At 40.4% G+C, this 26,586-nt stretch overlaps 3 protein-coding genes and 1 long non-coding RNA gene across 5 annotated transcripts; all 4 read right to left on the bottom strand.

Moving 5' to 3' along the window:
- Positions 1-349: 349 nt before the first annotated feature.
- Positions 350-7,142, bottom strand: lix1l (limb and CNS expressed 1 like). Its single transcript, XM_062529827.1, has 6 exons — positions 6,557-7,142; positions 5,401-5,564; positions 4,487-4,627; positions 3,878-3,973; positions 2,974-3,051; positions 350-2,581 (listed from the first exon to the last, which is right to left on the bottom strand). Exons 1-6 carry the CDS (start codon positions 6,924-6,926, stop codon positions 2,324-2,326), a joined length of 1,107 nt encoding a protein of 368 aa, XP_062385811.1. The 5' UTR covers positions 6,927-7,142; the 3' UTR covers positions 350-2,323.
- Positions 7,143-7,980: 838 nt separating this feature from the next.
- Positions 7,981-9,562, bottom strand: LOC134072944 (type-4 ice-structuring protein LS-12-like). Its single transcript, XM_062529829.1, has 4 exons — positions 9,515-9,562; positions 9,131-9,202; positions 8,711-8,846; positions 7,981-8,248 (listed from the first exon to the last, which is right to left on the bottom strand). Exons 2-4 carry the CDS (start codon positions 9,177-9,179, stop codon positions 8,035-8,037), a joined length of 399 nt encoding a protein of 132 aa, XP_062385813.1. The 5' UTR covers positions 9,180-9,202; positions 9,515-9,562; the 3' UTR covers positions 7,981-8,034.
- Positions 9,563-12,445: 2,883 nt separating this feature from the next.
- Positions 12,446-17,533, bottom strand: LOC134072904 (tumor necrosis factor, alpha-induced protein 8-like protein 2 A). 2 transcript variants are annotated; one of them, XM_062529783.1, is made up of 3 exons: positions 17,408-17,533; positions 14,154-14,484; positions 12,446-13,459 (listed from the first exon to the last, which is right to left on the bottom strand). In XM_062529783.1, exons 2-3 carry the CDS (start codon positions 14,469-14,471, stop codon positions 13,217-13,219), a joined length of 561 nt encoding a protein of 186 aa, XP_062385767.1. In that variant the 5' UTR covers positions 14,472-14,484; positions 17,408-17,533; the 3' UTR covers positions 12,446-13,216. The 2 variants fall into 2 exon arrangements, with proteins under 2 accessions (XP_062385767.1, XP_062385768.1); XM_062529784.1 differs by lacking the exon at positions 17,408-17,533 and adding an exon at positions 15,437-16,115.
- A 4,889-nt stretch (positions 17,534-22,422) lies between these two features.
- LOC134072776 (uncharacterized) lies at positions 22,423-24,131 on the bottom strand. The gene is made up of 4 exons (XR_009937201.1): positions 23,836-24,131; positions 22,928-23,024; positions 22,706-22,799; positions 22,423-22,480 (listed from the first exon to the last, which is right to left on the bottom strand). It is a non-coding gene; the product is annotated as an uncharacterized LOC134072776 (long non-coding RNA).
- Positions 24,132-26,586: the final 2,455 nt, after the last annotated feature.

The raw sequence follows: 26,586 nt of genomic DNA, 5'->3' as shown, positions 1-26,586 counted from the left end.
CATAATACATTTACCTCCCTTCATTATTGGATTTTTCCTCATTGTTTTCATTGTGAAACTAACATATAACACCAAGAAAAGATTTTGTTTTATACCTCTTTTTACTCATCTTTACCAGGGGTCAATGTGTGGAGAGCGCTGTACTTGGTAATTTGTAAATTATTTGACAAATTTAAAGGAACAAATTGTGGTTCAGAACTATTAACTGTGGTAAATTAAATGCTGAATGCAATAACTGTGCAGTACATTTGACAAATCCAGCTGGTAATTGTTTGGTTGAACATATATTTGACAAATTTTCACGATCAGACTGACACCTGCAGGACAGAAGAGAGAACTGCTTTGAATCATCAGCAGTTTTTAATAAAGCAAATGATGAGGGAAGAGGGTTAATATACTACACATATATGAAAACAAATCACACATCAAGATTTATTTGGGCTACTTTATTCGTTGCCTTTTATGTATAAAACCTACATTGATTTAAAAAGCTTTACAATTTGTGATATAAAATATAAAAAATGGCTGTATAAAATTCGAATACATTGTTTCTTCTCCAAAATGATATTTCAACATGCATTTCTAAAACAATAGGCATTTGAGTGGAAATATGATTTAAAACAATAGTAACAAACATGTAACAAACAAACATGTCCTGTAATTTAAACATTGTAACAACACTGCTGAAATTGGTGTCACAAAAACCAGAGGCAGGGATTCTGTCACATAACAGTCAGTATGTCATGAATCACACTTGGTTTCTTTGTTTAAAAATCTCAATTTGTTTGCATTCGTTATTCATATGTGAAATATCCACACATATACCCATTATCTGTGGCAAATATTAAATACAGGGGATGGGGGCAGATAATAAGGTAAATAAGAAACAATTGAACATTTTTCTTGAGAACGTTTATGATACATTCTCCTCGCAATATGTCATGTCGTGATAATGACATGGATGTTGACGTTACTACAGCTGATGATGGGGTTTAGCTGTATATCAAGGCCATGGTGTTCTTGTTGTGGTTTATGTTGCTGTTTGAAAAGTCTTCATTGGTGTGCGTGTGTGTGTGCCTGCGTGTGTGCCTGCGTGTGTGTGTGTGTGTGTGTGTGTGTGTGTGTGTGTGTGTGTGTGAGTGAGTGAGTGAGTGTGTGTGTGTGTGAGAGAGAGAGAGAGAGAGCACTGTAGTTGCAGTCCTTACAATACATGAGGCAATATAACATCAAAGACATAAGAAAAGCAAGCAAAGGAAAATTGATTGCACTTGTGTTCATATGGCTTTCTTGTCTTCCTCAACCTGCCGCCAGGTTGTTGTTGAACACTCCAAACCTGACCAGATGGCCCCAAACACCAACACTACCATATACTCATGAGCTTGGTCAATAGAAAGTCATAGAAGTAGAACATCGGAGTTGTGCTTTAAGTTCTGCTCCTTAAAACCAAGACATGAAAAATTACACTTTTTTTTCTCCAGACTTTGGGCACTTTCTCCCTAGAACTGCTTAGATTAAAAAAAAAATAATAATAATGTTTTGCTCTTTAATGTGCATCAAAATGCAGGCCCGACTGGTGGAGATCATAGGGCTGTTTGACCTACAGCTAAAGAGCAAATGTATGCATTGAATTGGTCATGAACATGCTGCACAGTGCATGTTATTCAATAGAATTGGGTTTAGACTTAATGCAAAAAAAACAATACTGGTAGATAGACTTTGAAATATATAACGCTACAAAATTGATTGTTTGGCATACTGGAAAATGGTGTGGGTTGTAGTAACTTGAATGCTAACTTTGACCAGTTTTGGCATGCACTATCGTTTTGGTTAGATTCAGTATATTTTTCCCACAGTATGTACTCATACTCTGTTGGAAATTATAGACTGAACACTGCAACTTACAACTTCAGACATGTTCAATGCCGGATTGAGTATTTTTTTACTGTATACTGACTGATACATTGACTCTCAATCAGTGTCAATATCCAAAGAAACATATTGATATTCTAAGCACTGAGCACCACGTCTAAGATGTCACTGAAGGAATATGTCATATATTTCAACTGTGGCAACGTCCACGTAACATAATTTCACTTAAAAACACCAGCAAATGGATATAGGCATTTTGATGGTTACACTGACAGACATTGGTCTATATTTTGGCTTGCATCTGTTTGTTTTTTTCTCCAAAAAAAAAAAAAAAAGGAAAAGTAAGAAAACTGTCTCTTACAATCAGAGTGGCTCCAGGTCTCCTTAGAGCCACCGCCACACACTCTCACGCCACGCCACACCGCAGCCACGCCCCCCACACTCCCCCAGCCAATCAGCAGGCGTGCGGCAGCGTCGCTGTGTTGTTGGCTCCGCCCAGCTGCCCCACGGCCAGCATGAGGATGTCCTTCTTCTCCTTGTAGAAGCGCAGCTCGCGCCCCGCCAGCCGCGCGTCCTCCAGCTCGCGCTCGGTCGCCGCCACCTCCCGGTTGATGGTGCCCGCCACCACCTGCTCCCGGTTTACCCAGTCGGCCGCCATCTGCGTGCGCATGTCGTCGTCCAGCGCTCGGTGCGAGTAATGAGCCAGGACCTCCTAATGGCAGTTGGTGGTGGGGGGTGGGGGGGGCATTCCATTAGAGGCTGACTATATGCTTTAGTTTTATTGAGGTACTTCATCCAGATACTGTGCACTTAAACTTCACACAAAACATTAATGAGCGTATGCACTGAAGCATGCATACTTGCAATCTAATGCCATTAAATGGTTTGAGTGTGGTAAGTATAGCTGCCTTGTCTTATTATCAATGCTACAAGGCCTAAGCGCTGGTGTAGAAACTGATCACTAGTGAAGACACGAATACAGTCTAAATACAGTCTGAAAAGTCTCCATTCACCAGTAGCATGTGACATATACAGAAGCTACACCAGAAACGCTTAATTTTGAGTTAGGAGATACTTAAATTGACATAAAAAATTCCATTCTACCTGACGGGAACACTGCCGCTCCCTCATGGCCTTCAAACTTCCATTCCAGTGAAGCAGTTGGAAAACTGTCATTAATTCCTACCAAAACCAATCCAACACATATTACGTAAGTAAGAGAGCAATGCACCTCAGAAACATCTGCATTCCTTCATGAACAGAGAAGCAGATCATCCAAGTGGTAAGCTTCAAATGCTGCTATAAATTCTGCTGTGGAAATCTTTTTGTCAAGGTATCTATCTATGAGTGATTTTTGTCATTATTTGTCACAAATGAGTACAAATACCATCATACTATAAAAGAAGAGCATTTGTACAGGTACAGATACTCATGATAAAGACTAACAGAGAATCCAAACACTTGAGTAAAACCGTTGCAGTCTTCTTGGTTGTAATTTGTGGACTCTCCTTCTATAAACATTTAATCTGTGAGAGAAACATTTGAAGGCCTGATGATGTGGTGTGTCTACATCCCACTACCAGTGACCAAGTTAGGTGAAACACTGTTGTGCATACTCCATGACTCTATGACATGACAGACAATATGAGTCTGACTAAGTCAAATTTGTCTATCTACTGCAAACCAATTTCTGCAGGAGGCGCAACATAAATTTCATAGCCGCTAACATACATCATGAAGTTGGTCAGCCTGCAGTGTAGAAACACGTCAAAACAACTGGTGAGATTGTTTGGGTTAGCTAATTCCATTCAACATACAGCATAAACACAATGCCATAAATGGACTGCACAGACACAAGGTCCCAGTTCACAGATCATGCTCAAGCAATGAACTTCTCGAGTAAGATGCTAAGATATCCTCGCAGGCACTTTGATGGCACTCTTGCCTCTACTAAGTGTCACATCCAAATAGTAAATGAATGACCCTCGGCCCTCTTAAAGCGTTTTACCTGAAACTCGAGCATGGACTTTCCTTTGTTGGATTCCAGCATGAAGCGGAACGCGCCAATCCCTGTGTTGGGGTTGTCTGCCTCTTCTCGGTTTCCCTGTGAAAACCAGAAGTGTTGGCTCTTATCTATGGTCTAATTATGGACATAGTATGAGATCTTTTTACATGTTATTGCGCTTTCAGATAAGACTATTAAAATGTTCAGAAGTTCATATGGATAGAATATATCCTAAAAATATGCACTGTTTACTTGGAATTGTCTGGAAGTGGAAATGTCAGCAAGCGTAATGTCTCTAACAAAACAGAGCAGTTTAAACATTGCATTGTTTTCCACAGCATTTATGTAGGCAACCCTGCATGTTATTTTTGGCATTGCTGCATATAGTAACGACCTAATACTCGCTGCGTTGAAAGGAAACTTATACAAACACTAATCTTTTTGTTCATAGTGGTCCAGCATGTGTTTCTCATTATGGCATCACTGTAGTTGGTACATAGAGATGAGATAAACACATTCCACTGACTGAGTTGTATCTGACGTGAGACAGCCAGTGCTGAATAGCTTTTATGTTCATCGCCGACATGAGGGGATATAAGTTTAGGTCCTTACGTTGAAGGAGGCGAGAGCTTCGCACACGCTCTTCTCGATGAACTCGTCCGTGATGCGGCGGGATGGGTGCTCATTAAAGACGGAATTCATCAAGGCAATCTTAGCCGCGCTGCGTCTGGCTTCGGCCTTTGTTGGACAAAACTGTTGACAAAATAACAAATGAGGTGGTGTCCATTGAGTGAACGAGCTCAAGCACAAGGAGGACAGCGGAGAGAGAAAAGCTGTCACGCTACATTACAATAACATTTCCCATGAATACAAAATATGTGAGTTAACCCTTGTGTTGTCTTAGGGGTCAAAATCGACCTGCCATAATGTTTAACAGCGTAGACAGCCCCGTAAGTGATCTTTTTCAACATGAAGTTTGGTGACTACTGTGTCCCTAACATTAGAAAAAGTCAAAGATTGCTTTTGCTCATATTTCCATAAAAGCTGTGCACAAAAAAAGATGACTGACATGCCACAGAAACACAAAGCACATGATATGCTGTACCTTCACACACACCTACACATATCTACAGAGTAGGCTTCCCCACACACATTCACACACTGTCGTTTTGGACAAAAGCGTCTGCCAAATCCCATAACCATAACCACAACCATAACATACTTACACACACACACATACACACACTGAAGTGATAGAATGTGGACTGAACTGAACTTTTTGTGGAGGAATGGTCATGTTGATCGGAGGGTACAAGAATACGAGGACAAACAAGGGATACAGAATATGAGGTCAACACGAGGGTTAAAATGATAATGTAGCCAACTGTTAAATTTGAAACAGTTGTGTGTAGTACTGCGAGCCTAACGTCATGCAAGCTCAGGGCAAGTTCTCTCACTCATTACAACTGCCAAAACAATGTCTTCCACGACTAGAATCTGTACCGTGACCTCTTTTCCACGCTTACCTGGAAACTCCCAAAACAGCTTCCCCCGGGTAGGCTGACGTAGCACACGTAGGGGGGGTTGTTGGAGGGGACCATCTCGTAGACCACTAGCGCCCCGTTTCTGAGGTCCGCCCCTCGAGACTGCTTCATCTGCCAGAACTCCTGCAGAGCCTCCACCACGTTCACTGGGAGAAAGACACCATCCGAGGCAAATGAGGAACGGCTTGCGGTGTAGCCTAGGCCTACTTACAGGCTGGAGACAGGGATGATCTAATCTACCAATAATCCATTGTTTATGTATGCACGCACCATCTAGAGTGTGCTACAATTCAAAGCTGTTTAAGCTGTTTAGAGATTTTAAGAATCACTTTTGAATGGCTACACATATATTCTTTAATATGTTTTTAATGTTAGGATACATGACTATTCTCACATGAGTGTATCCAAGTACAGTTTGGCTGAACAAAGTTATTAAGTGCTTGACACTGTAAGGACCACTGTCCAAGATTATTGGCAGTTGGTCAGTTGGTGACATCTAGAGGAATACACAGAATTCCATTGACATAAAACATTTGGAATTACTTAAAAATACATCTGTGGGATACAAATGATTAAGAAAGTGCTCATTCTCTGAAACCATCTTGCACGCATCTCCTGGGAGGAGAGTAAAGGGCTGCAACATAATCTCTACTACTAACTGTGTATAGCACAAGTAAACCAAACTACTCCTGCGAGTTGCTCTGAAGCATTCCAAGGTGAACACCTGGCCTTACAACAGTTCGATTCGCATCATAACCGTTCAAAGAGGCCAAGAATTTTCATGTGAGCTAAGAAATGCTGGCAAAGTTGAGAACTGGAAAATTGGCTAAGAAGACATTGTGTAAACATCTTAAGCCTGCTTTGGGAAGAATGACCCAGAACAGGATTCATGCTTGTCCAACACGTTCCATAGGAATTCCGAATTCCCGTAGCCTACCCATATGAATGAAAACAGAGTGGACGTAAAGGCCTATACGAATAACAACGAATGTTCATAAATATTTTAAGATACGATGTGAATAGAACTTTTACTTTGCAGATAGAATGGATAATTAGGTTATGTTTTTGTTAACAGCAGAGCATCTGTTGGCTATGGAATGCGAAGAGGAACACCGTAGCCAAACCAAACCACTCTCACCTCTTCCATATCCTTGCGTATGTTTTGCAAAACTTCTGACAACGGCATCAACTGCTTCCCGCAACACAGCCGGGTTGGCTGGATTGCATAGCCCAGCACTCGCCATTCCTGCAGCCCCCAGAGTAGCAGAGCCCATGACGCCCAACCCGAGGCTGTGGAACTGTAGTGGCGGCGGAGGCGGCGGTGGTCCCGGGGACACAGATAGGGGAGCCGAGGCAGATTGCGGAGAGGTGGTTGGTACAGTTACACCGGGCCGCAAAGATCGTAAAGTACCAGTAGACCCTGCTCCATATCCCATCCCGTGTCCTATTCCGGATCCTATCCCAGATCCTATCCCGGGCTGTAGACGTTGAGAGCGAAGAGATTCCATTGTCTCAGCAATGACACGCACGGCGAAAAGGAAAAGGTAAAGAAGCCAAACAAAGCGCGGACATTCACAATCGCGCGTATGCTATTTAATACCTTTGCTATGCGTTTAGAATAGAGCAAAGCTGTTTTTCCTCAATATCTTTTTATTAAGACTGAGGACACGACTAATCTGGGCTACAATCCGCTTGTCTATTCCGTTAGTTTTGGTCAGGATTACATTGCCTGGCTGCCAATCTTCAGTGGGCGGAGAAAGATTTTGGTCACGGGGACGGACTGACTGATAGGCTGTGTACTGTGCCTAACATTTCTTCACCCATAAATTATGTTACACGCTGCCTTTAAACAAACATTCGGAACGAACACAGCCGTATCCAACAAAATTAGCATTGCTTTATCTGTGTTTTTTCCGGTCCATCTATGACGCCACTAGGGCCAGCCATACAGATGATCCACAGGGCCAATCTCGACGAAGCGTCTGCGAGCTTGTCAAGGCCACGTTCAAGATAAAGCAGAATGATTCTGTATAATATCATCATGAGAATTTTAGACTAGGGGCGGGCCGACCGTCCTGAGTCTACATTGTTAGTAAGTTTCTCTGACTTCTTGTAGTCTACCAGTAGTATCCTTCCTAAACTCAGATGTGTTCAAGTTTTAAGGAGTGTCCATAGGCCCATGTTCTATGGATATATATCCAGCTACTTTGGTTTTTATAGTCTGACCAAGACAGTTTTGTTCTCATGTTTATGTATCTTTCTGCCTTGATTAAACCAGAACATGCCTAAAGATATTCTGTCGATTGTGGGTGTAGGCCTGCTTGCATTTTTCATTTCATTACTTTGATTTCAAAATTGTACCCACTCATCTACACCACAGTTAAATCATCAGCTCTTATGATTGATTATCCATCTTAAAAACATAAATGAAGAATTAAGAAATTCATCATCAACCATGATCTCATCAGTTAAGTTCAATTCAATCAGATTCAATACTCCTGGATGACCCATAGTAACAAAACACACGTTGCAGCGCACAATTACTTCAAGAGCCCTTTAATGGATGTTGATGTTGTGAACAACAGACTCATGAGGCAACATGACAGATTAGACTCTTTACTGGCCAATGGCCTTGGTCTGCTCCATCAGCTTCCTGAAGATGTCTTCCATCTGGGCCTGGACGGAGTCGGCCAGGGGCTTGAGCTGAGCCTGCACGGACTCGGCCAGAGGCTTGAGCTGCTCCTCCATGTTGGCGGCAAGGGGCTTGATCTGAGAATGGATCTTCTCAGCCAGAGGCTCCAGCTGGGATTTGCTGTCCTGAAGGTAGGTCCTGAAGGAGGAGGTAAGGCAAAGCAAGTTTATTTATATACAGTAGCTCAATTAATGCTGTAGCCTATGCACATTGTAAATGCAGAGCTCGTTACACATGATCAGACAAAAGAACACTGATCGGATTAGAAATGATAAAGTAGATGAAAAAGAACAGTGAAATAACATATTAAAAAGGAAGAGTGTAAAAGATCAGCTAAAAGAACACAGAAAAAAATACAGTGTAAAATCAGAGAAGTGTGAGAACATTTGTATTATTTTTAGGTTTACTTTGGTGGCTTACATCAACGTTTTTAATGTATCTTGTGTGTTTTGGTTGTTGCCATCACGACACCACCATGATCAAATGCCTTTCAAAATACTTTAATTCCGTGTAGTTTAACTTGGATTGCGCAAGAGCACATGAAAAGAACGCCGCAGAATGTCCTGTGGAGTTACAGCTTGGCGAATGAGAGACACTTACTGGGCCTGAGCGGTGAGCTCGTGGGTCTTGAGGGCCTCGACCAGCTCCTGGGTGGTGCTTGTCAGCTTGGTGGACAGATCCTGGAAGTATTGAGTCAGCCTCTCAATTTCGGCATTGGCGTCAGCAGCCTCATTTCCTACGGGGACCATCAAAGAAGAAATTAATATACGTGGTGAAACAGTAAACGGCAAAAGTTGTGTTAAAATGGATTGAGAGTGAAAGGAAGCTGGTATTCTTTGGGCCAGCATGCTCAGAAATGAGCACAAACTATGTTTTTGCTATTAGTATCAGTAATCAGGAGGATAAAACTAAAAATATTATGATTTAACATATTGATATTGAGGTATTAATATGTCAGAATTGGCAGCGTTGTGAAACTCTTAGGCTATCAAACATTTTTTAAAAAGACAGGACACATACCGTGGGCCAGAGCCAGCACGACGAGAACGGCAACCAGAGCGAATTTCATGACTGAAGATCTGGGTTGGGCACCTGACATGGACAAAAATCACTGTTATTTCCTTTAAAGGTCTTAGAAATAAAAATAGATCAATGCACAACAGGTTAACTCAGTGTAGAAAGTAACTGCCCTGGCCAAATGACTTCCACATAACCTTCTCGCAGACAGTGGATTACAAATCTCATTTACACTATGCACAGTGAGGACTTTTGACTAACAAGAGTTGACTAGAGGTAGCCGAACATGATGTTATCCTTAAAAAAACAATCTCAGTCGTATGTCTATTTGGAGTCCAGCAGTTGTATAGTTCTAGAAGGCCCAGGAGGAGTAGCAGTGGAACTCACCTTTACAGCAGAACCTTAATGACCTGACGGTACCTGTGTCTCCGCGCTCCTGGTATTTATGCGCCGAGGAGCAGAGGGGAGGGGCGTGTGCGGGCAGATAAAGGAACGCAACATTGATTCCTCATCAGCAGTTGAGGGTGTATGCTGACCCTTGTCACAGGGCTGGCCACCAGGGCAACTTTCTCAAAGTCCAACGGTCCCTTTTCTGCATGCTGACGCCACACATAGCTGTGTTTATCTTAGTATTTTTATTAAGAATCAAAAGGACATATGATCTTGACAAGACGAGATGGGAATTTGTTTTGCCGCCATGTGGTTGAGGGCCACAAACAGGGCTGTGTGGATTGCTCGGGTGTTGGTGAATGACCAGGAGATCTCGAACATTTGCTCCCACACACCTACCACAGTGACACAGACCAGAGGTTCCCCATCTCTTGCTCACAACCATGTGACAGTCACACAGAAAAAACTGCCCACCATACCAGCTGCCATCGGAAACCTTAGTCTAACCTAGAAATAAATGCTTTCTGTATGATAACCTTTTTGATTTAATGACAGATGTACTGTATGATATCCGGTGTACATACACTTTTGTATGGCCTACAAGAGCACATGGCTGAAGTACCAACAAAATACTATTATTTGTGTGTCACAAAGCACTCATTTTCATGTGGTCTCATATCTGACATTTATATAATAGATAAATAATGCAACTTTGTGTGGAAAGGATGTCAGATCATGCTCTTTGATATTATGACACTGATTGGCAGAACACCCTTCTTGTACTGTACATCCACAATTCTATTGCCATGAATAAAAAATATTTTTTATTATTGGCATTGTTTTTGTTTGTTTGTTTGTTTGTCTTTTAAAAGAAAACTGTGGATGACTTAACCACTGTGGCTGATTCTAATCAAGGACTAATGGGTAGCCAAGGCTATAGCCCAAACTAATCATATATCTACAAGAAGGCAAAGTACAAAATAGGGACATTGCAGAGCAACCAAGGACATTAAACCCATGATGCAAGTGAAACCATGTTGGTTTAAATACATTATATAAAGAATTTAATTAAAAGAACTGAGCTCAAAGCATTCTTGTTTTTCAGTATATCCTCATAAGTGAATGAAATACATTAAAGTGCCACCTTAAAGTGCCTTCTAATGGAACTTTCTTGTCTTTCAATGCCTGTGTCTCTATGGCAAAAATCAGTTCATCAGGTGACATCCCTCTTGATCAAATTGGGGATTGCTGCCAATAAGGTCTGATTGTACAGTTATTTCTTTCATTCTCTCCTGATCATTGGCAGTTATTCCAAAGTCCATAGCTTCATTTAGTCTAAGGAATGTAATCTGGTCACAGTGACAACATTGGTCTGTCTTAATCACTGTTATGACACCATCCACATAAATGAGATCTTAGATAAGCCACATGCAGGTGAATGTGATCATCGTTCTCTCAGTCGAAGTTGGCAGGTTTGACTGGACTTCATACTTGAACTATCACATGTTTACATGTGCTTATCACTTATCATTGCATCAGTACACAGTCATTTATTCTGATAGATAATGCCATCCATCAGATTTGATTAGCTAGTTACATAGGCCTACCGTATGATTCACTTATGAGGACATACTAAAAGTGAAAGGAAAACATCCTGAGCTTCTTTTAATTTCATACTTCACAGAGTATTTTTTTCTTGTGTCATCTTGTTGTTATGTACATTTTTTTGTTCATGTCTTCATGTCACAGGTATATGCTGGCGACTACGCCACTCCATTTGGAATCTTTTGTCTTGTGTATATCAGTGTCGAGTGTGCGGAGTGCTTTGGGTTGCACTCAAGTTGAATGTGCTAGACAAATAAACTGACTTGACTTGACTTTATATTAATTTGATTTATCTCTAAACCAACATGCATTCACTTGCATCATAAGGTTTAATGTCCTTAGTTGCTCTGCAACGTCCTTGTTTTGCACTTTGACTTCTCACGATATGCATTTCCTCTTTTCAAACCCACAGACAATTCCACATAGCCCCATTTACAATGCAGCTTTGGGTTTTTGAAACAAAAAATCGCGCTGTATTGTCCTTTTATGAGTAGGTAAACAGCCACATTTGCCATTAGTTAGGTGTGCAGGCCAACGTTGGAAAGGGTCGTTGAGAGCAGTTTTAATTATTGTTATTATTATTGATTAAATCTAACTATACATTATCTTTCATCAGTAACATGTGTGAATGGGGGAGTGAGATGCTCAAGTGCTCATACTTGTACTAACAAAGGTTCTGCAATGCACTGATACTAGTTACGAGAAAATTACATTAACACATAAGTTTTATGCTTATTGTTAGTAACAAATGTTACACAATTTATATTAGTTATATTATGTGTATTTATGTAATGTATAATATTTTGATTAGTAAGAACTAGAACCCTTCTGTTGACCATAAAAATGATTTGCACTTTGATTGTTATTCACGTAGTAGAATTTGCTTCCTTATTAGCTACTTGTCTTACTCTTCTACTTGGTATCAACTTACTATACAAATAGCTATACTCAATTCAATTTCAATTTCAATTGTCAAGTGGTCAAGTGTCTTAAGTGTGTATTCCCTCACACTCTACCTCAAACTGGTGTGTGGTGAGCATTCTGGCGCACAATGTCTGCCGTGCATCACCCAGTTGGGGTGCTACACATACGTGGTGGTGGTTAGTGAGGTTACGCCTTCACTGTGAAGCGCCTTGAAAAGCACTATATTTAAATGCAATGTGTTGTTGTTGTCATTGCTGTTGTTAACCCTGTCTGTATTGTCACCACAACGAAGGCATGTTTTACTCAGTGTCCCTACGGGGACAATAAAGTACTTATCAGCTATCAGCTAACATGCTAGATCTCTCCTGTATATAATTAACTTGCCAAGCACGTGACTGATGCATTTTTTGAGTCTCTTTACTTGACATTTCCCATTTTTCAATATTCATCATGTTCATATTTACATTGATTTAGATAAAGAGAAAATGTCCTTCACATTACAGGTAGCAACCAATTTATGCTTCATTTAAAAGCTATAAGAGCCTAACTAAACAGTGCATCATTTTGGGGTAAACAAAACATAAAAACTTTAAATAACTGAAAACAGTTAAACAAAATGTACAATCTAATACTGATTATGTATGGCTGTAAAAGAAATAAGACATGGATACTTTGTTTTGAAAGTGGCAGTAGAACTGACACACACGACTGCATTATACTGTGTTAAGGAGGGAGTGAGTCTGTAATCTACAGATTATAATCCAATCTACAATGTACAAGTCCTTTACAGTAAACTGATGAATTCCCAGAGGCAGTTCCAGAATGTCATGGCTGTTAGTTCTTAATGGGAAGCTTCAGCATTTCAGCACTTGTATAGCCATATGGATTTGACGAGCATTTTCAGGATACTTGTAGGTTATTGCTCTGCACAGCACACCCTTCCCACAGTCAGACTTTGATCACTGCCTTGACATGTCTCCAGACTAGCTGCGCTGATCTGACTGGGAATTACCTCTCGCTAATCAATACAGGCCAAACGTCGGAAATGGTTTCAGCTGAGGTGTCAACGTGGTGGTCTCTTGAACTCAAGTGCCGACACCCTGTTTCCCTGTTCATCTGTGCTGTCGTAACTGTCAGATTAGTCAGGTTCCTCGACAGAGGGCCTGTTGTTCAGAGCTTGCCCTCTTCGATCAGTTTATTGAGGCCTCCACAGATCTTAGTCAGGTGGGACCACAGTGGTCCCTCGTGGTCGTAGAGGTTGGTAAGTAGATCCGGGTCAGCGTAGTGGTTGAAGACATGGCGTATGCGATCCAGGGATTTCGGTGTGAGGTGCTTCTCAACCAGCTGCAATAGTATGTCCCGACATATGACCAAGTTGTTTATCATGATCGCCTTATCAAAGGTGAACTCCACCTGAAAGGGAGACATGAAATAAAGTGTTTTTTTTTTAATAATCAGGACTGATAAGCACTGTCTGTGTTGTCAAAATGTTCATGTTTATTGGCCTGCAAAACTTCCTTGTGCTCAGTGTTTAGTCAGAGAAAACCGTATATGATTTGTTCTATGTCGTATCGGCTCATTTAGTCACAGGACTGACTTGTGGTAGTGGAAGATGATATCAGATAGGACTAGGAGTAGATAAGACTGAAGAAAAACAAGCAATTCTTCAAAGCAGGGCTGGACAAATGATCAACAGTAAATGTCATTCAGGGACGTCGTAAATGATTGGCACATCCAGTTTTACAAATACTTCCAGGCCAACTGAGTTTCAGTGGGGTTGGTGTTAGTGTTTACCTGCCAACCATATTGTTATTGATAGGACAATCAACTATTCACTTAGCCAGTCATATCATTTTGTAAGTACTTCAGAACTAGGTCAATGTGCTTTATTGGCTTTAGGTTGACATATTAAATTGTATGACATGTGTGGGAATGAGATCATCATGAAATTTAGGGCCAATGTGAAACATTACTCAGCCCCTTCCCCCCACCCATAATGCCTTTATGATAATTTACTATGGGTCTGGCATGGATTAATCCTCATCTATCTAATTGTCTACAGCTGGAACACTGTCATATTATGGTCTGTCGTTGTAGGCCTACTTACTTCTTGAAAGCTGATGGCTGTCATCGCTCCGTGATGAAACTTCTTCTTGAACTCCTGGGCCAGGGACAGCTCGTCGGCACTGAACCGCTCGTGGCGGAAGAGCACCCCCACCTTGACCGCCACTTTGATCATGTTCTTGACCACCTTCTGAGCCTCGTTGCGGTTGCCCGTGTGCTCCTTGGACACCCGGTAGAGCTCGTCCAGGATCTCGCTGCTCGTGTCGTCGATGAACATCTGCACCACGGACTTGTTGGCCATGTGACTGAGGATCTTTTTCTGAGCCTTCATAGCCATGTGTTTTGAGCTGAACGTCTCCATTTTTAATCTGTGACTAAAGGGGAAAAGTAGAGGTTACTCAAAACCTGTGGTGGTAGAATGTACAACTTGGCCTGTGTGAGAGCTGGGTCAACCATAAAAAAAGGGGCATATATATTAATTGTGAACCCGAATCTATTGCAAATAGGCATAATTGTTAGTACCTCATAAAATACAGCCATTCCCAAAGCAAATCAATAAAACTGACATCCACATTGGGATAGCCTACATTGACAGTCAATTAGCAAAAAGATAGCTCTTCCTTTTCAAAGAATACACCATTACTGCCCAATCCAATTAAAAGCCCATTGTGATTTTAACAATCCTTTTTCTGTCTGTCAGTTACAGTACAGTTACCTTTCCCACATCTTCATTTTCATAGAGACATACCACATTATGCCCACAAGAGGGCGAACTTAGTCACATATTTTTTTTAATGATTTTTCAAACTGTAGACAAGTATCATTTTGTAGCTTTGGTCTGGCCAAGCCTGGAAGCATATTTGATACTGACATCTGTCAAATGTGTGGGAAAAATCAGTTTAGAAGCCTCCTCCTGATATATTACTAGATGCGGCACTCAGTTTAAACTGAAATAGGATCAGTGAATGCTCAGAAAATGTAAGAATATAATATATCTTCTTGTCACATCTTCATGTTTTGATGATGATTGAACAATTAGTCAGTCACTAGACAAGATATATACCACAATCTGGTTGATCCTGCATGTTATAACAAAGTCGGTTTCTGTTTGAGAACAACACACAGTTTGGCTAAGAACAGGAAGCAAGACACCTCAAACAAGAGTAACAACCGTTGCTGTCAACAGCTAATTTACAAATGTGTAATGAACGCACAGTTACAGAAAACACTGACAATTCTCAAATGTTCAGCAGCAATGACTGCCTGCCTGTGAGATCCATACTAAACGATAAAATCCACACGATATGGAGAGGTAAATGTACTGACCTGTTTTTGTCTTTGTACGCTTTGTGGTACCTTTTGAGGAAGTTTCACATTTCCTGTGTGCAACTGAGTCAAAGCATCTAGACTGAAAATCACCACAATTTGACTTTGAACGTCAAGATGTGAAAGCAACAGCATGATAGCAAAGCTCTTGCCATGTTGCAGAGTTCTGAGTGCTCAAGCATGATTTTGTGAGGGCCAATTTCTTTTTCCAAGCTGGCAGAAAAACAGTTCAACACTATTCAACATGTGCTCATTCAAGATCAGAGTCCTGGCACTGTATGCTGTCAAAGTATGCTTATTATTTTGTAAGTCTCACTTCCATTGGAACATAATACTTCCACGTGTATTTAATATTGCATACATAATATATGCCTACAAGAATGTGTCTCATTGAAGTCTCTACATCTGCATTTTCTTTCTTATGGAATATTATAGTGTAACAAACAAATAATAATATATTTTTACAGTGGCCTACAACATGTGTTAGTGTGCAGCCACTACCAGTGATTATTGCTGTAAGTGACAATGCTGTTATTATAAGCTCGTTCAACACACGATTCATCAAAATTAGGTATGTTTAGATTGATTTTTAACACGAACGTTCCATTAGTGTAACAATATAGATATTCTACTTCCTAACACTATGTGAGTGGATCTGGAGCACAAGATGCATGCCTCCCCTACACTAATCCATTCATCTTGAAGGTCAAGCAGAACTAGTGGTCTTGAGTGGATTTGGTGAGCATGCAGTGAAATTCCATTACATCCCCTTTTATGGGTGAAGAAACATTTCAGATGACATTTCACCTGCTTGAGGCTCTTACGTCCTAAAGACTGAGTTGTTTTAGTTTAGTAGGATGTCGAGCTTTGCAATCGAATGGATTGATGCCAGAAGCACATTTCCACAGAACACAAGCATGCCCAAACAAGTATTTCTTAATAATAACATTTAGGCCCGTGAGTGTAAGTCAGATGGCTTTTCCAGGGAAGAAAATAATAGAAATACATTGAACTAAAACATTGGCCAGTATGTTGTAGTAACAAGAGGAGAACATGTAAATACTAACTGCCAATCATTAGATCAACTTTGTTTCAGTCACATAGCCTAGTGTTTTGTTTTGCCAATCAAGCAATGAACATGGTACCAAGACCTAAGCTCATTTGTGATTAAGCAGCATTATTATCTATTTGTATCTATTATGTCTAGATTAAAAGGGGATGTAAATCTATAATATGTGGTTGGGGCTTGATGCAATCTAAACCCCCCCCCCCCCCATGTCACCACATTTCCTCAAGAATGGACCTTTGACATAGTTTCAAAGTCAAGGACCAATCTGTTTGTGAAAGACAACTGCATTGAGACTTAAAAGGCAATGCAGATAACATCTGTTTGATTGCTGAAGTCCTCCATGGTGTGCCCATAGTTACGCTGCGAACAGGGCAATTGAGTAAACGCCACTAGCATGAGATGCCAAACTTCAGATGTGGGAGAGGAAGTTGATGGTGCAGACAAAATTGCTTGAGAAAAAAAGGAGCTATCTCTTTGAGTATAAGCGTACAAAATGTCATTACAAAACCGCTGCTATGAATGTCCAAACAGTAATTCTGCAAAATGCATGCAAGGCAATCCCCTCAAAGCACTTGGGCCCCATTTCGGCCTGCTTATTTGAGAAATGTATATACAGAAGTTTGGGACCACTTGAGTACGAGAAAAGAGAAAAAAAAAATACTGACATGTCTGTTCCTGCAGTCTCTTAGAAGATTGTGAAATATGATTTCCCCCTATTGCAACGGTTCATGACACATGAAAAGCCGAAAAAATGATTGAGCAACTCTGAACCCCTAGGATAGAGTATCAAACGCTGTTAAGGTCTTAGCCGCCTTAAATCAACCATCACTCTAGTCCCAAATACACACTTGGAATCACAAAGAAGAGGAGACAGGAGAGGATGTAATCTAAGAGAACGCTACCTGTTTCTAAGGAGGCGACAGCAAGGCTGGAGCTTTAGAGGTGACGCGTCTGTCCGAGTGGCCTCTTCCACCAGATGTGGCGCACAAACGATTGCGTTTGTGCTGCTCTTCAACTCTGACTCAGAACAGTGGCATTGCAATTTCACAAGGAGGAACTCAGTCATTTTGCTTTTGGACACGCCCCAAAATGTTCATCTGACCTCCCCTTCTCTACCCCTAAAACTCTGTGCTTGCTGCAAGTTTCATTTTCTAGTTCAAGTGTACAATTCTGCATTTTCCTTTTCTCTTGCACTTTTCTTTTTTCTGTTTAGCTATCTAAGATACAGCATGTCATGCTCTCGCATTTACATTGTGATATTTGGATAGCATTGCTTCAGCTTTGGTCTTCATTTGTCTACCAGTGTGAAAGATGTATTGTTCATATCGGTCCTGATTCTGGCAGGCTATAATCATCACATTCATATCTCAATTAAGGCTGTAGGAAGATGGACCTGGTGCATGGGAAGTGTTGATATAATGATACAGTATATAGGGTCAGTTTCCACAGACGTGTTAAGACTAGTCCTAGACTATTAGAAAACTTAAATTAAAATGTCCTTCAAAAGGTTGTCAATGAGTACAGGGTTAATCCACATATGATAAACAGGCAGAAAATTAGTTTTAGAAGAGGATGGTGAAACAAATATTTTGCTCATGAGAAATTCCTACCTTCAGTTGCAAACCATATTTAAAAGTGCTTCAAAAGAGTTATTTTGCAGACAGCTTTTTTTTTTTTAGCCCAGCCAAAACTGAACTTCCTCCTTGAGCAAAACCACAGTTATCTTTCAGTTACCTATACATTTTTGGAGGTGACTCAATTGAGATCATTATAGATAGCCAAATTCAAGATTTACTATATTCTGTATGTAAACACATTACTCATACACCTTTTCCTAATGACCTTACACCTGGAAGACCTTCCCTCTGTCCACACTCTGGGCAATGGTTTAGTAATCAGTTTAAAGCCACTTCTCCTGGTTTTGGTCGAACAGATCTGGAGCTGCGATGAAGCAATGAGGCTGGTCGTCATGGCAACAGACAGGAAGTAAAGTTGCAAGTTGGTTTCCGGATTGCTCCACCAATCAGCTATTTCTATCTCAGAGGGAAATGACTAAGTGGAGAGATAATTTAGGGATAGGGGAGGCAGAGAACAAACACCCCGAAAAAAAATGGCATTTGACCCTCCGTGAGTTCACTTACGTCTGGAAGATTCACGTACTCCCAGACTCCATAACTATAAATTTCATCTGGCGAGAATCCCTGCTATCTTATATGACATCCCAATTACTAAGGCCAGGCTCTTGTACTCTTAATTGGATTGCATTTCTAGAGCTGCACACTTTAAATGAGACATCATGCCCCATGGGTCCATTCTGCCATAAGTGACTAACTCTTGTGATATGTGTGTCATTCATTCAAAGACAGGCAGACAAAGGGGAAGTCACATGATCAGATGTTGAGTGGAATGTAACTTCTGTTTAAATACTATTTCCATTAAAGAGGAGCATGCCCCCATAATTTATCTGTGATATTAAAACAGTGTCATAGTAGTATGTGCCGTACGTAAATCGTGTATGATGCTTGATGAGTTATTTCAAACTTGAGCTGAGGCCATTAAATCAAATCGATCTATTAAGGCCAAAAGGCAAAAGGTTAAAACAGTTGTGAGGTACCTATACCAGAATAAACTTGCAAAGACTCAACAACCACCCACTTGGCATAAGATAAAAGCTTGCTATCACGTTAAATGCTTTTGATGGGGCTGGTTTGTTGCTGATATCATGCTGTGAAGGCTTTTCTCACATTTACTCAAGCTGTCCTGCCCCCACCCATAGAACCCATAGATCTAGTGCCTGGATGCTTAGTGGGAATGACAGGTATGTTTACTGGTCCTTTACATGACCAGATTCCATCAGAATTTCGAAGATGACACCAAAGCAAAGACCTCGAAATTGACCAATTTTTTTGCATACTGTTGCTTTAAATCTTTTTTTTTTCACTGAGCAAAACCCTTTAGATATCTGGATAGGATTTATGCTTTCATCACCAAAATGTCAGTAAATATCTGATGTCAAAAGCCACACATTTCCTGTTGTTTTCAGTCTTCATCTTGCACGTGCTAGCATTCGACCTCTAAGCGTAAAGATGTAGATTACGAAGGCCTGTTTCAGTAGAAATGAATATTCCTTATCTCTGTGTCTATCATCATGTTTTTGGAACAGGATTCTCAGCAACATATTTTGGTCCAGTGTATGATCATTGATGTGATCTGTTGGTTGCACGACATTTACGTGTATATAACAGCCATTACTTCTCAACTCTTTGAGTTTCTAGTTTCTAGGTTGTATATTGCTCCAGGTTGAGCAAATTATATTAGAAGTCCAGTGTTCTGTATTCTCACAGTAAGATGAAGATGATGTAATTTATCAGAGCATGCGTTCCAACTTGTGCAGAATTGAGTTATGGGTCTTTAACTTCTGCCATGAAAAAAGATTCAGTGCATGGAGAGGTTACAAAGTAGTTGCTCATTCTGGGTGATTGTACTCATCGTGTTGTTGAATCAAGTAGAAATTCTGTCCATAGGCTTAGTGTAGGAAGAGCAAATACCAACAGATATGCACATGGTGTCAGTAAGTTACCTATGTCTGCAGAAATGGTGACAGACAGGTGTCGTGACCAGTGGGGCATGGTTTTACCTATGCAAGTCCCTCCTTCACTTGTCATGTCATCCCTAGAATTAAATTACTTGAGTGGCATACTGTTTCAAAATGAGAGGTGTCAGGTACTTCAGATGAGTCATTTTGTTACTGTGCCACACATAGTCACAATAATGCCATCAATACTCTTTAGCGGTACTTAATGGACTTTGTAGACTTAATAGTCATTTATGGACATGACATCTCACAGGTTCTGACATCTCAAAAAAAAATCCCCCTGTTGTGTTTTAAGGCAGATCTGACTTTGTCAAATGGTATGGAATAACTAAAGATATACTAACTTGGGATTCCACTTACAATCTGTATTTTCTCATAAGATCCTGTGGCATGTCTAACTTTACCACTGGTCACAGCATTTGTGTCTCAAAACCATCTGACATTACAGTAACATTAGACATGTAATCACTGGTTGTACTCTGCATGGACAGCAAATAGTAGGTGCTACATGCCAGTAAATACCAAGGTATGTGGCAACGACATGAACATGTGAAAGACAGTGGCAGTTACTGTTATAACTCATGGTGCGCCAGGAAAGTCCGGAAATGTACTTTTCTGTCAGAGCCACATCAACCATTTCAACCCCACATTGACCACTAGATGGAGACAAATCCCTTGCAGAGGTTGCACTTTTTTTGCATCTCATTATACCACTTTGAATGCTAACAAGGTAAGCACAGGCTAATATTAATGGAGTTGTAACTGATTTTTCAAGTTATTAAACACATTTTATTGTCACTTTGAACAATTACACCTGATATGAAATATTATGATTGCATGAAATAACACAGCACAGTTGGCAGCTTTTGACAGCAAATAAAATGCTCCTTCCCATAACTTTGATCCCTGCAAAGTCATTTAAAGGATGCTTGAATGGTCAAATTAACAAATTAAATAATGAATTGAATGAGATTGTGGCTTTATGAAACCTTTGAGCTGTCACCCTTAAAGCACAGTGTACAGTATTCTACACATACACTGTAAAATGTTTCACTGTGAATTTACAGTAAATTGCTGGCTAATAATTGCATGACTTTCACAGTAATTTACCGGTACTATCTCACAGTAAATTACTGTGAATTTCATGGTTTACTGTAAAAGTCATGCAACTCAGTAGCCAGCCATTTGCTGTGAATTTACAGTATCATGTTGTGTATAATCACAATACCATACTGTATATTTTCATTTTTACTGTAAAAGTCATGCAATTTATTAGCCAGCAATTTGCTGTGAATTTACAGTGAAAGATATTGTACATTTGAACATTTGATTTGTGATTTACCTGACCTATACCAACATGTTTTGGATCTGGTCAATAAAAGCAACAACAAAGAAAATACCATTTGAGCTTTTAATGAACACTTTTCAATGAAAATCATTGAGCAGGCCATACAAACATTATAATATGAAGACATAGGATTGAACAAAAAAATATTGTACAGGCCTGAGACGGTGCAGCATAACCTTGTCTGATTTGACACGGAATGAGTCAGGGGGTAAATAGTGCAGTGTGTAAGTGCAGTATGGCAAGTCCATGTAATGTAGTATGTGTGCTCAGGATGCGAATGGCATGAGGAAAGAAACTCCTCCTCAGTCTTCTGTTTTAGCCAAGTGGGATCAGACGTCTGCGTTACCTCAATGGTTTAAATAGTCCATGGTCAGAGTGTTAAAAAATGTTGGCCCCCTGTCCGTCCTCTTCTGGTCCTGCAGGGGTAGGGTGGTGCTCTGATGGTACCTTCGGCAGTAAATCAAGTATCTGTAAAAGAGTACAATAGGCCCTGTCCATGAATATAACTAATACAAACTACTCAAACTAGTAATCTTTTGTGACAAATAAAAAAAAATACCCACATTAGCAACCTATAAGTCAGATGCAATAGTTACAGTATAAGTAATGCAGATGTCGGGTGCTTTTCTTTTGATAGGAAGGATATTTCAAAGTGACCCCACAGTTCTGAGCAATAGTATATCTGTGTGATATCATACCTAAGTGCAACACTGTCTCCAGCAGCTCCAGCCTTTGTACGTACACCATCTTTCTGATGCCTTACATCGATCGTCCCCCATCTGACTTGCAATAGCAGCCTTTGGCTCCACACTGAGATTGTGACATGGCACCTAAAAAATAAAACAGCAATTGTCATACACCTTGTCATTGTTGAGCAAGATTTTTAAAAAATGAAGCATTAAAAAATAAGTAAGACAAGTCAATGAAATGTACAAACAGATATTATAATTACCTTGTGAAGGCACCCTTGTCATCACCACCATCACCATCTACTGTATGTTAATTCCTGGTATCAGTTTATTTGTGAGGGCTCTGTCAATAAAAGATAGGATTTAACATAAGTATGCATTCTATACAATACACTTGAAATAATGAATATGCTCAGTTTGGCAGATATTCACAACACTTTACATTACCACCAACACAATGGTAAACATGGATATTTCAAGAGTATAGTATTTTAAGTAGCTGCATTCATTCACAGTAGAGCACTCACAATGGTATCAATAAATACATTCAAAACACATTAACACTTACGCCAGGGAAGCAGCTATGGCTTCTAGACGTCATCAATTAGCAAGTAGTGCAATCAGGACAGACCGACTTTACCCGGGATGGTTGATGGAGCCCACTACACAATCATAACAACAAACAGACAAGGAAGAGAGGGGATAAACATACAAATAAATGCACACATCATAATGCTATATGTAATTCTGTACAATTTTTGTATGTGAATGTGTGCAGGGCCGGACCTACATTATTCTGGGCTGTCTTCGTATGGAAGTGGCACAAATTTGGAATTTTCGAGAATGCGCTCAGTGTTCCCAGGGCAACAGTCCTCACAATGCAATGTCTGTAAACAGAGGGAACAGAGGGAGACTAAGATTAATAAGTTGCAAAACACACAGAAGATAAAAAGATCACTGAAGCACTACTACACTCATATGCATTTTAAATAAACACATAGTTCGGCGCAGATTAGGTACTATATCAAACAAGGGGTAAATAAGGGCTATGAAATGAAGAACATGAAGCCAAACACTACCCTTCACAACCTAAAGTGCATCATACCCCCATTCACATCCTTGACACGTCTGTTAATGACAATGGCCATACTAAACTGCAGTTTAGTTAAGGTTAAGGTGGGAGATAAATTACTACATTCATTAGTTTTACTGGTCCTTTGTATCGGCACTACTGTATATCAAATTTAAATTAAGTTATCTACCTAAGCCTATGTCCCATGACAATTCTTAAGTCACGTTAGTTAGGAAAGTAACGTTAACAACTCTCATCTGTGTCTGCAATGTTAACTTAATGTTAGCCTGCATGGCTACAATCAGCCACTTTAAAGACAGCTAACGTAAATGTTACTTGCGCCTGATATTTCATTCAAACTTAAACTACATTCACAACGACATCTTACACAGACGTATTGTTGGATATGATATTAACTACCATTCCAGATATTGCACATAATCGTGAAGTTAGCTATTGAAAAAGCTAACTCTGCAAATGTTAGCGATTCTTAGCTCGCTAGCTAATGGCTAGCCAGCCACTTCTAACACAACCGGTTTTGGTAAACATTACAGTATAACACCAATATATATTTTTTAATTAAATTCCCGTTTCTAAATAACATACAAAAGCACTGTACTTCTTACCTTGGATATGATGGCAGAGTTTGTACAGCTTACACATGCAGAAAAGTGATGATTGAAGTCACTGGTGGACGGCTGAGTTGAAAATTCAGTTGAGGGTGGCAGGTGCGGGTGGGAGGGGTGAACGTTAGAAATCGCCCCACAATGCTGTGCGGTTCAAGTGCAATTCAAATTTCACAACAAGGTGCTGTAATGTGATAGAGCTACTGTGATTTTACAGTAAATGTTTGAGTACAGTAATTTACTGTGAAATAATACTGTAAGGTATTGTGAAATCACAGTAATATTTAACAGTGTAACTAGTTTCTTCATCACTCTTCACTTGCCATGTTTACAGGAGACATTTCTAGAAAGATGATCTCTGTCTTCTTGCGTTCACAAGTTATGCAACTGCACTTTGAATACTAGTCTTGCTGTCTCGTGTGGTCATTGTGTGGGCAGAATAGACACCCTCCCTCTCTGATACCCCTTTAACTCAGGAGGGAGACGTATGCAGCACTTTAGGGATAGGAGCACTTTGTTAGTACAAGGGCTGGGCCGACAGGAGAAGATGTCTGTAGCCTTTTCCTATTATAGTTTAAGTGTTGAGAGCACAGCTGTAGGTGTATGAAATATTCACTCAAAGCCAGTTGTTCTCATCAAACATTCAGCATGGGCGCCCCTGCCAGTGACATATTGTGGTGAGCATATTTTCCTCCTACCTACGCCGTGAGCGTTCAGTCTTATACCTGCCGTCCATCCCCAACCTCTTCTGATGTCTTTTATGCATCTTGAACTGCCTTTTGTTTCATGCCATGCCAAAACTTCTTGAAACTTGGCAGTAGAATCCTCTGTATTCTTTCCGAGAATCGTGAATTGGTTCAGTGGTATGAATACTGTAGCACAGAGAGAAGTTTCTATTCTTCATAAGCCTACTATATAATGGTGTGCTGCTTATTCTTGACACTGAGATGAGAATTGGTGGCTTTCATTTCTTATACAGCATGATATTGTACAGTGTGGTAGGCATCATTAATCAGAGGAATGTTTTGCCACTCAAAAAGATGAAAGCTGAGATTGCCCTTAGGTCTTCATCTGGCTGTTTGCACTGAAGAACACTAGGATGTGTGTCCCACCCACTGTCTCTCTCGAAAATGCATAAAAAAAGCTTTTGAGAAAGTGCATCGAGAGATGCACGTCTGGCAGCATCCCTCGCAAACTCTCAAAAATTTGCACTCACAGGCCAAAAAAAAAAGAAAAGAAAAAACATTTTAATTAATCAGCAAGTGTCATAATGAGGTTTGCGACACATGAAAAGGTTAGTTTGTCACAACTCAGCAACACTTTCAGAAGACACGCTCCGAAAAACTGCCCAGAGTCAGTAACACGAGAGGTAAAAAAAAAAGGGCAAAAGAAAGACGCTGACTACAGTACAGATTTGTATCCCGCAGCTGGGATCGTGACTCAGATGTGATCGGCCTCATCCGAGCCACCTCCAGCGAGTCGACATAAGTCACTGAAGCACCCATTGAGTAACGCTGCTTTGTGTGCAGTGAAGAAAAAGTCCTTTGAAAAGTTTTGACGGCGGGAGATGATAGACATATTATTCCCTATGTGAGCAACACACACTGACAGCTGAGAGGGCAATGCAGACATGTTGAGATGCTGGGGTGCTGTTGATGCTTGTCTTTTTACAGCCGGGCGTCCTCATCCCAGCTGACCTTAGTGTGTGACACACATGGACACACAAACCACACACACCACACAAACGTGTACACAGATACACAGAGACATAGACACAAACCCATGCACACATAAACACACACAAGTGCACACACCCACTCACACCCACATGCACACACACACAGACACAAACAGACACACACACACACACACACACACACACACACACACACACACACACACACATACACAGTGGTGGTACGCAGGTGGGTTAAGGAGGGCTATAATTACTGTAACACCTGTTCGCTCGGTAATCCTGGAATCTAATGAAGAGCGGAGAGAAGCCAAGAGGACAACGCATGTTTACACCTATTAATTCCCCATATTATCCCCATCTCTCCTGTCTGACAGTGCACAGCACATAGCTGTCAGCACCAGACGAAACATGAAAAGAGAAGACTGATAATCCCAGACAGTTAGTGATTTGGTCAGGTAACGCTAGGCAAGTAAAACACATCATGCTGTAAAACACCAACAACAAAAAAAAATGAAGCAATGTTTTTTATTATTCCCTTTGATGAGGTCATGTGATAAATAATGAAATACCAAATGCTGTGAAAGAGACAAATGACTCCTCTAAACAAGATGCCTCTCAGGTCCATGGGGCATTTTGGAGAGATGTGCCTACCAAACTCTGACACTTGAAAGGGTGAGCATTTCACACTTTACATGAACAAATAATAATAATACAGTAAAAAAAACTATTTTAGTTACACCTAAATAAAAAGGTTATCTAAGCTGCAGAGGAGGACTTTTTTCCATTAAAATATTGTGCCTGCATTTCACCTTCAGGTAGAATCCATCAAGTAATTCAATTCAAGTCAGGGTAAACTGTCAAATTTGCTTTTTCATTAAAACTTCAGGCGGGGCAGAAGCAAACAGACAGCTAAGCAAGCGGAGATAAGAGCTCACCGACGGCTGCAGCATTGTTGAGCCATTTCCACTTGGTCTTTGCGTTATTAAAATGTAAAGCCTCATAGATGTGATATGCGCTATACGTACATTGGAATACATATTGAATTCTCCATAATA

The sequence above is a fragment of the Sardina pilchardus genome, chromosome 24, assembly GCF_963854185.1.
Source record: "Sardina pilchardus chromosome 24, fSarPil1.1, whole genome shotgun sequence".
In the NCBI taxonomy this organism is placed as follows: domain Eukaryota; kingdom Metazoa; phylum Chordata; class Actinopteri; order Clupeiformes; family Clupeidae; genus Sardina; species Sardina pilchardus.
The sequence above is the reverse complement of the archived record's forward strand: the minus strand, read 5'-3'. Positions and strand labels throughout refer to the sequence as shown.